Genomic DNA, 10,816 nt, shown 5'->3' with positions numbered 1-10,816 from the left:
CCAGTTCAGCCAATAGATCCTCCTAAATGTTAAACACTGGACCCAAGCTAAGTTTTGATGATAAGTTGAGCACAGTACACTGCTCAGTTCTACAAGTAAGGGTCAGTAACAAAAACATCCAACCCAGCACTCTCCTCCCTGTGAGGAGGAGTCAATGCAAAACTCAGATGTCTTCCACCTCTACTTATCTGACTGCAGAGAGGATGACAGAGAACAGTGGACACACAGTTTAACATGATGGACTATAGGACAGGACTGCTGCTGTTAACTATCTGCTGGGCAGGTGAACATCTTCACTGATGTTGATTTGACATATTTTCATTTTTTTCTACCAATGTAACACATAACATTACTGTCTTTCTTGGTTTGACAGGTGTTAATGGTCAGACTCTAACAGAATCTGAACCAGTGGTTAAAAGGCCTGGAGAATCTCACAGATTGACCTGTACAGCCTCTGGATTCACATTCAGTGACCACAGCATGCACTGGATCAGACAGGCTCCTGGAAAAGGACTGGAGTGGATCGCTTATATCAGATATGACAGTAGCTACATCTACTACTCTCAGTCAGTTCAAGGCCGGTTTACCATCTCCAGAGACAACAGCAGACAGCAGGTGTATCTGCAGATGAACAGTCTGAAGACTGAAGATTCTGCTGTTTATTATTGTGCTCGACACCCACAGTGACTGGAGTTGGTTGAGCAGCTGTACAAAATCCTACAGTACTCATCTTTACTTTACTTTAGAAAAGATTTGTATTTTTATTTTGCTTTTATTTCTTTAAGAAAACATAACAATCTGTGAGGAAGATCATAACAACAATAACAATTAAGCAACTAAATAAATACAATTTCTTCCTTTAATGATCACTTCTTCAAAAACAGCCAATGACAGCCAAACAGTCTGCTTAAATCACTGTCCAGGTCTGAATAAAAGAAAGACATGCAGCTACACATTAATGTTTATATCATTTGGCATCTAAAGTAGCTCACAGTATGAGAGTGAAAAATGATCTCACAGTTCCAGTTATAAAGACACTAGAGGGCAGTCAGTGTCAACTTTCTCTCTCCTCTGTTACTAAAAGGAGAAACTCAGATCTGCTGTTCTCATTGATCTTAACTGACTGACACTTGAACTCTGGACTGAACTAAAGCACAAAACAAGAAAATGTTTCCATCACATTCTGTAGATTCATTAAAAACATTTCCGAGAGACGGCAAGAAAGTGTAGGAAACAAAATGTATTTACTTTAGTACATGCAGTGTTTATGTAAATAAATACTTCATTTAAACATATGTTATATCTTACGGAAGCCCTAAAGGGCCATACATTCATACATTTTATTTCCTCCGTTTAATACCGAGTATTCTCAGCATTATGATGAAAATATGTTAATAATAAAAGTCCATATTTGTATCTCCAAGTGGCATATTTTCTTATAGTAGAGGTACAGTAAAAGCAGTTACAAATATGGAATGTTATTGTTGAATTTCTCCAAATTGGTGCAGTAAAAATGCTTAATATTAAGTATACTTGTAGTCTTATATGTGTAGAAGTCAAATATACAATCCATAGCCAGGAATTTTTGAGCAAAGTGTTTTTACAGTAGCTCAAATATGGTCAAATATTGAATCTGGAGGTATAAATATGGGACTTTTATTTTTGAATTTCTCCAAATTGGTGCTGTAAAAATGCTTGATATTAAGTATGTTTTTTTATTCATCATGGGCGCAAGACCTGGTGTTCTCATTTATTGTTGTTGCTGTGCACCTGTCTGTCTGTCTGTCTGTCTCTCGCTCTCTCTCTCTGTCTCTCTGTCTCTCTCTCTATCTCTCTCTCACCCCAACTGGTCGAGACAGGCGACCACCCACCTAGAGCTGGAGGATCTGTCCTAGGTTTCTGCCTTTTAACAGGCAGTTTTTCCTTGCCCTTGTCGCCAAGAGCTTGCTCATGGTGGTACTGTTGGGTCTCTGAAATTAAGGTTTTAAAGAGTTCGAGTTCCTGCTCTATTTGAAAAGTGTCCTGAGATAACTTCTGTTATGAATTGGCGCTATACAAATAAAATTTAATTGAATTGAATTGAATTTATCTTAACTGAATGACACTTGAACTCTGGACTGAACTAAAGCGTAATACTCCTGCTGCTCATGTAAACTGGATATTGTGAGAGTTGATACTTTTCTATCCTAAACAAAATTCAATTCAATTCAATTCAATTCAATTCAATTCAATTCAATTTATTGTCCTCCAAGGGGGAAATTCATGTCCACATCACTGCACCTGCAGGCAACACCATACACTCAACAAAGAAACATGCTAACCACAATTAACAAATCTACACAACAAAACAAAACAAAAACAAACAAACAAACAAACAAACAAACAATCAAATAAATAATATATGACAGGTTACACACTCAGTGCACCCCTTTGTTTAAAGCAGCAGTAGCTGCAGGGATCAGACTTTTCCCATAGCGAGCTTTCTTGCACCTCAATGTTCGGTACCTCCGTCCAGAAGGCAGTGGGGTGAGATATTGATTGAGTGGGTGTGTAATGTCCAGTTCTATTGTGGTTGCAATGTGTGAGATGGCCCTGTTGTTTAGTTCTGTGAGATTGGGTGTGGGGAGTCCGATTATCTTGGCCGCTGTGTTGGTGATGCGTATGAATTTTGTCCGTTTGGTGACAGTTAGCATGTTGTAAAAAGAGGAGGAGCAGTATATGAGGATGGGCTGGATGATACTTTGATATAGTAGAAGGAGAAGATGGGGGAAAACAAAGCAGAGTCACAGTGTGTGCTGTTGCAGCAGAGCGTGCGCCATTTTACACCCAATCAGATGGAAAGTCAAAGTCCTGTGTTAACTTGATTATAAGGCAGATCTCAAGATGAACAGCAGGAAGCCTGAAGGAGCTGCTGTGTGTTCTTGTGCTTATGAGACTGATTGAAGATGGATGAACAACTAATCCTGCAGTAACAAACATTTTCTGGGATTTTTAAGCAAAAACTCTCTTTTCTCATCCTCAGTGGGCTGATAGACCCTGCACTGTCTCACATGATGAATGTCCTCAGGTCCAGTCATTTTTATGCAAACCAGTAGCATCACACTGAAGTTTACATACAATTTACATTATCCTTGCTGTCACTATATTTCTGCTTGCAGCGGATACAATATGTGAGTGAATAAATGCATAAATTAATGGTGCAGTAAAACACTGCAATCAATTGAAAAAATACATAATGTTTTAATACCAAATTGTTGTCAAAACATTTAGACGGCAATAGTTTATATTAAAAAAAGCAAATGTTACAGTTTTTTTATTATTTAACTGTAACTGTAAATGTAAAGTTTCATTTTAAAAATGTTACAGTTGAGTGTGTAATTAAGTTACAATATCATATGTAAAGCAGAGGTGATTTCCAGGCATGTTTTCACTCTGCAGATATAATAACAGTCAACAGACTCTTCTATGGGCTCCAGTTAGACCAACATTGATGCTTCATATGTTTGATTCTATGCAAACTCAGTGACCTTCCTTGTTACTCAGCTATAAAAACTTCCCATCAGGCTGTCAGTGGAGTTCACAGCACGTCAGTTTCAACATAAACCATGTTCTCTGTAGCTCTGCTGCTGCTGTTGGCAGCTGGATGTGAGTCTCTCTGGATTTGTCAAAGTCAACAGTTCTTCTTTTGCAGTATAACCTGATCATTTGTTACAAAACATTTTCTTTTTTAACAGGTGTGGTCAACGTCTGACCATCACCTGTCAGGTCTCTTATTCTGTTAGCAGCTACTACACAGCTTGGATCAGACAGCCTGCAGTGAAAGGACTGGAGTGGATTGGAATGAAATATACTGGAGCTTCATATTACAAAGATTCACTGAAGAACAAGTTCAGTATCGACTTAGACTCTTCCAGTAACACAGTGACTCTAAACGGACAGAATGTGCAGCCTGAAGACTCTGCTGTGTATTACTGTGCCAGAGAGACACAGTGAGAGACAATAACAGCAGAGTCGTACAAAAACTATTTCCTCTATTTGAATATTTCAGTTTTATTTTATCTCATTTCTCAAATATAGAGAAGTAGAATTTATATCTTCTATTTTTAAGAAAGTTGTTACTGTAAATTCGCTGTAAAACCTATATAAAGAAATGTTAATTTCTTATTTTAAGCTTTGAGTATGTTCAGTAGAGTTTGTTGTCAGGTTAGACAGGATTAGATGTTAAGTATTCATATAAGAGTTTGTTAGTTTAGTTTATTGTCATATTGGAAATATAGTGTCTTTCTGGCAATCATCATACAATACAATAGATAATTATTCTACTTTGAGTCACAGTCGACAGTGAGTCCTTTAGTGAACATGCATTGTTCAGTTTCAGCAAACTAACTAAATCTTTGTGGTGAAACACATTTAAAATAGTAAAATGATGTATATTTGATATCCAGGAAGGAAAGAAGTGTTTCTGTTGATGTTTGAGAGAATGAGTAAAAACTGTAAATCATCATCCTTTACAGGAAGTCTGTTTCATGTTGATTTCATTGTATTGTCAGACCATACTGAATAAAGTAAAAGTAAAAACTGGGCAAGAATATGATCAAATATAGTGAAAATATGACTGGACAACACATAGCATAGAGGAGTTCATGCAAAACTCACATGTCTTCCACCTCTAGTTAAAGAGCATTTTATTTACAGAGGTTTAATTTCCTAAATATCCAGTTTACTTGAGCTTTTGCTTTTACCACCTGGTTGCATTTACATGTAGTATGTTTACAGTGCAATGCCATGTATTTTTTTTCCTGTTGTTCAAATATTCAGTTAAAGTGCATTCATCTTCTATCTTCCCTTTTTAATCCTGTAGAGGGAGGTCTATGCAAACTCTTCCTTCTTTATAAACACACCAACAGCAACTGTGAAATCATTTTAGACAGGACAACTGACACAGTCTTATAAATCCTAGAAAGACTTTGATCAGAAATCAGTGAACTCCACAATTTTCTATAGAATGGAAAATATGATTGTATGGAGTTTATTATTTCTAATGGCTATTCATGGTAAGAAAATCAATTCTGATATAATAAAATGTAATGTTTAATATATTATGTATGACACATATATTTCTTTACTTACAGGAGTTTGGAGTGAGATCAAACTGGACCAGACTCCCTCTGAGGTGAAAAGACCTGGAGAGACAGTGAAGATGTCATGTATCATATCTGGGTTTGACATGACAAGCTACTTTATTCACTGGATAAGACAGAGGCCAGGGAAAGCTCTGGAGTGGCTTGGGAGGATGGATGCAGGTTCAAACTCTGCTACCTATTCCAGCTCCTTTCAAAGTCGTTTCATCATGACTGAAGATGTGTCCAGCAGCACTCAGTACCTCGAGGTCAACAGCCTGACAGCAGAAGATTCTGCTGTTTACTTCTGTGCTCGAAGAGACACAGTGACTGAAGACAGTGGAGCAGATGCAAGAAAAAACCTCCACAGACAACAAACAGCAGTGTGATCTTCTTGATATCTGGGTTTTCTCCCCACCACCTGCAAAAGCACTTTCACATATCCACATTATATTTCTATATTGTACTGTATTTATTATTTTTAGGAAGTTAAATTAATCACAATAATAGAATCCCTTCAAAGCTGTAATTATTATAAATGACCTATGTCACATTCACAAGTACAAAAGATAAATGATCTGAATATAAACTGAAAAGACATACAAGCTCATGTGCTGCCCAATATGCTTACAGGGAATACTGAGAAGCCATAATCCCAAGATAAATTATATTTTATGGAATTTTACGCCTACATTTGTAAACGTAAAAGATTTCAGAATAACAAATTAAAAGCTTTGTAAAAATAAAGTTGGGAAATATGTTTGTGGTTTTCATACATAGATATTTTACAGTAAAACACCTCTGGACATTTGGATGGAACATCGATTCTCCAGCAACAAAACAATAAACTGAAAGCCAAGTCTAACTCAGCTCTCTTCCCCCTGTGAGGAGGAGTCAATGCAAAACTCAGATGTCTTCCACCTCTATTTATCTGACTGCAGAGAGGATGACAGAGAACAGTGGACACACAGTTTAACACGATGGACTATAGGACAGGACTGCTGCTGTTAACTATCTGCTGGACAGGTGAACATCTTCACTGATCTTTATTTGACATATTTTCATTTTTACTAACAATGTAACAAATAACATGCATCTTTCTTGGTTTGACAGGTGTTGATGGTCAGACTCTGACAGAATCTGAACCAGTGGTTAAAAGGCCTGGAGAATCTCACAGATTGACCTGTACAGCCTCTGGATTCACATTCAGCAGCTACGCTGTGAACTGGGTCAGACAGGCTCCTGGAAAAGGACTGGAGTGGGTTGCCAGGATTCAGAGTGGTGGTAGCAGCAAATACTACTCTCAGTCAGTTCAAGGCCAGTTTACCATCTCCAGAGACAACAGCAGACAGCAGCTGTATCTGCAGATGAACAGTTTGAAGACTGAAGATTCTGCTGTTTATTATTGTGCTCGACACCCACAGTGACACAGGAAGGAGCAACGCTGTACAAAAACTTCCAGTACTTATCTTAATTGGGCTTTTTCTTTTGTCGTCGTTGTTTTGAAAACTGAAAGATTATTATTAACCACCAACATAAATCATTAAAAAAATAAAATTAATCATCAGTTCCTCACAAAACATCCAAGGGCAGAACAACAATTGGTTGAAATCATTGTCCAAAAATGAATGAAATAAATATTACATGTACACATTTCAGGAATATTAACCCTCAATCGAACATATCAGGAGTACTGACTGGGGTTCCTGGGAGCCAAGAATAAACTACTCCAAGAGACAGCCAGAAAAATTTTAACTTTGTTTTGAAAACATTAGTTATGAAGTTAATGTCATCTGAAAAGAAACAGATAATTATTATTCTGGGAAAGCTACAGTTAATTGGCTTTTTAATATTGGGTAAAACTAAAAATGACAGACTACATCTGATAGTATGATACTTCAAATTAGGACCAATGGCACAAATTAAGTTTATTACAAACATAAAATAACATAAATATATACAATGAATAATATGAAGTCAATAAATAAAAATTGATTAACAAAATCATGAAAAATTGGAATGATAGAATAAAGCCCCTTTGAGATATGAAGACAATTTTACGTCTTGGATCATTATAATAATGAAAAATAATGTTGCAGTTCCCGTTATAAAAACACTAGATGGCAGTCAGTGTCAAGTTTCTCTCTCCTCTGTCACTATAAGGAGACTCTCATATCTGCTTATCTCACTGATCTCAACTGACTGACACTCAAACCCTGGACTGAACTAGAGTTTTATACTCACACCCTTTGTGAGCTCGCTTCACCACAACACTAATAGAACATTTGAAGTGCTGGATCAGCAGTGACTGCAGCTTCATGTGTTCATTTAGTTTGGAGTTCACACTGAACTGAAGACACTCAGAAAAAGAAGAAAGACTGAACAACATCTTTATTGTTGGTGTTTCTGTCTGTTTTTAACTCTCTCTCTCTCTCTCAGAGTCTAGCACTCCTCCTTCTCTCACAGATTTAGTCTTTATGTATCAACACTGTAACTCCAAAATGTCTGACTGTTAAAATGCAAATTCACACATTGATGTACAATCCCCACCCATTCTGGCTGCACAATATATATCCTTCATAATAACCTTTGCAGTTGCAGACTCAGACAAGTTCCCATCATGACAGCTGTACAAAGTCTCTTCCTCTTGGCTCTCATTTCAGGTGAGTGAAGTCGGTGTCCAGCGGAGGAGGAGAAAATGAGCTTTGGATGTCTGCTGGCTCCCCGTCATCTAAACTCTGTGTCTCTTTCAGCTGCTCAGGGTCAGTCCCTCACCTCCTCAGAGGCAGTGGTCAGCAGAGCTGGAGAACCAGTCACTCTGTCCTGTAAAGTGGAAGGACTCACTCTGGCTTGGCTGCACTGGATTCGTCAGAAACCAGGGAAAGGACTGGAATGGATCGGACGCATTGATAGCGGAACTGGCACAATATTTGCCCAAAGTCTCCAAGGCCAGTTTTCCATCACCAAAGACACCTCCAAAAACCTTGTGTCCTTAGAGGTGAGGAGTCTGAAACAAGAAGACTCTGCAGTTTATTATTGTGCACGAGAGCCACAGTGACACACCAGACTGCAACGCTGCACAAAAACTGAACAACACTGATCCCTGTGTGAGAAGCACTGAAGCATGTCAGCCCTTTGACAACAGTTTACCACTGAATGACTGATTATCACTGAAATATATTTATTAAATAAAAAACTGTTTTTTAGTGTGTGCACCTGCATTTAAAAGAAGACAACCTCATGTAATTACAACATTATAATATTATTATTACAACATCCTTTAAAAAAGCTTTGCATCATTCAATAATCAATATTTATATGTTAACCTCCACTAACTTCATGAGTATTAAAAGTTATTTTTACAGCAAGTTCATCAAGTTTGCTGAACCAATCATCTAAGTGGTGACATTTAAATCCATATACGCTCTTCACGTCTCATGTCTTTACATTTTCATTTGATTTAAATATAATACAAAAGATTATCAGAATCAGAATGTATTAATATGTGTGCGTAAGTAGGCTTTTCATGTATGTGTGTGTTTCAGTATATGTGTATAGTAGCTATGAATACTTGGACAGGACAGTTGATCCTTGTTGATCCTTGTTTTATATCCTGTCACTGTCCTTCTCTCTATTCAGAAACTTTAAACAAACTGTCAGAACTTCCATAAGGTTGTGATTGAACTATACAGTCGCCACCATCAGCCATGCTCCCAGTGAGTGAGTATGTGTTGGACAGTTACTCCCTGATGGACAGAGAATTAAATAAAATGAGATTTTAAGGCACCAAAAAAAGTTATTTTAATCTTACAAATACAGATAACACATAGAGTGACATCACAGATCATAAATCGAATTTTCTCGTTTTATGTTCCAGTCCTCTACTTTACATTAATACTTTTTTTAAATTGTGCCATCATATATTATTCGTTTCTCAGAGACAGTCTCTGGTTTTAGTTTGTGTTATTGAAAAATGACAGAAAGAAAACAACTTTTGAAGACAATTCAAATTAAACAAGTATTACATTCAGATTTGCCTTCATCAGATTTATTTGGCTAATGTCACAACTCCTACATTTTTGTTTCTCAAGTACAACAAACTAAATACCAAACTCTGTCCGTAAAATGTAGCTGTCGTCCACCTTTAATAATCTGACTGCAGACAGTGACAAAGCTTTTAGTTTTTACTGCAACTTTTGTTTGAGTTTATATGTCTGAGTGGGTGACTGATTTATTTCTATTGACTCTTAATATCTATTTCAAGGTTTTCATCCCCCTGATATCTGACTTATGAACACTTTGTGAAGAAATCAGCAGTATAACATAATAAACAACGTTTGTTAAGGTGTCATATTTCTGTCAAAATGTAATTAAAATTACTCAGTAACTCAGATCCAAGTCAAATCCAGTTCCACACTGGGAGGAGGAGTCAATGCAAAACTCAGATGTCTTCCACCTCTACTTATCTGACTGCAGAGAGGATGACAGAGAACAGTGGACACACAGTTTAACATGATGGACTATAGGACAGGACTGCTGCTGTTAACTATCTGCTGGGCAGGTGAACATCTTCAATGATGTTGATTTGACATATTTTCATTTGTGCTGCCAATGTAACACTTGATATGAATATCTTTTGTCTTAAACAGGTGTTGATGGTCAGACTCTGACAGAATCTGAACCAGTGGTTAAAAGGCCTGGAGAATCTCACAGATTGACCTGTACAGCCTCTGGATTCACATTCAGCAGCTACGAGATGAACTGGGTCAGACAGGCTCCTGGAAAAGGACTGGAGTGGATTGCTTATATCAACAGTGGCAGTGGCAAATACTACTCTCAGTCAGTTCAAGGCCAGTTTACCATCTCCAGAGACAACAGCAGACAGCAGGTGTATCTGCAGATGAACAGTCTGAAGACTGAAGATTCTGCTGTTTATTATTGTGCTCGAGAGCCACAGTGACTGGAGTTGGTTGAGCAGCTGTACAAAATCCTACAGTACTCATCTTTACCACAATTATTCCAATAAAATTATATTAATACTTTGAATTGAGAGAATAAATGACCTTTCACATTTACATACATTATTTGACAGATAAACCAGCAGACATTTTTTACAGAGCACCACAGAAAATAGCACATCATCACAATGTTTCAGTTCCTAACTAGTTAATTTCACCTTGAGGACCTAAGTATATCTGTGTCTATGTGACTTCAAACAGCCACAGTTTAAATGCTGAATCCTTTAAAAAGAAAAAAAAAGAAAAAGAATAAATAAAATAAAATAAAATCCAGGCATTCAACCAGCTTCAGCAAACTCAACTATTCATTTAGATGATCTTGCTTTTACTACACTTGTGATTGCATTAAGTTAATAAAATGAAACCATTCAGTAAATAAGTGAATCTTACAATTTTTTAAATTTTGAATAAAACTGTTTTAAAACCAAAGGAAGTGATGCCAATATTTAACTCATTTGAGTCAGATTGTATGACAACAAACCTTCTGGGTCATTTAACTACATATTGAAAATTAAAAGTCAGAATTGTAATTTAATGATGTCTTTTGCTCGTAGTCAGATTGTTTAAACGCTGTTTGATTTTGGTTGGTTGCTCTCTCTCTGCCCTGTGAGTTCTCCTGCTTCTTGCTGTTTCAGATTGTTTAAACGCTGTTTGATTTTGGTTCAAACCCTTGTATTT

General features: G+C 37.0%; 3 gene segments (V, D, J or C); all 3 read left to right on the top strand.

The window, feature by feature from the left end:
- Positions 1 to 203: 203 nt before the first annotated feature.
- LOC127363884 (immunoglobulin heavy variable 3-30-3-like) lies at positions 204 to 709 on the top strand. The segment is given in 2 exon segments: positions 204 to 283; positions 374 to 709. Coding segments are annotated over 2 exon segments (363 nt in total).
- A 7,019-nt stretch (positions 710 to 7,728) lies between these two features.
- Positions 7,729 to 8,207, top strand: LOC127363891 (immunoglobulin heavy variable 1-24-like). The segment is given in 2 exon segments: positions 7,729 to 7,783; positions 7,874 to 8,207. Coding segments are annotated over 2 exon segments (348 nt in total).
- Positions 8,208 to 9,588: 1,381 nt separating this feature from the next.
- On the top strand, positions 9,589 to 10,402 carry LOC127363885 (Ig heavy chain V region 914-like). The segment is given in 2 exon segments: positions 9,589 to 9,681; positions 9,770 to 10,402. Coding segments are annotated over 2 exon segments (360 nt in total).
- Positions 10,403 to 10,816: the final 414 nt, after the last annotated feature.

The sequence above is a fragment of the Dicentrarchus labrax genome, unplaced genomic scaffold (assembly GCF_905237075.1).
Source record: "Dicentrarchus labrax unplaced genomic scaffold, dlabrax2021, whole genome shotgun sequence".
Classification (NCBI taxonomy): domain Eukaryota; kingdom Metazoa; phylum Chordata; class Actinopteri; family Moronidae; genus Dicentrarchus; species Dicentrarchus labrax.
The sequence above is the reverse complement of the archived record's forward strand: the minus strand, read 5'-3'. Positions and strand labels throughout refer to the sequence as shown.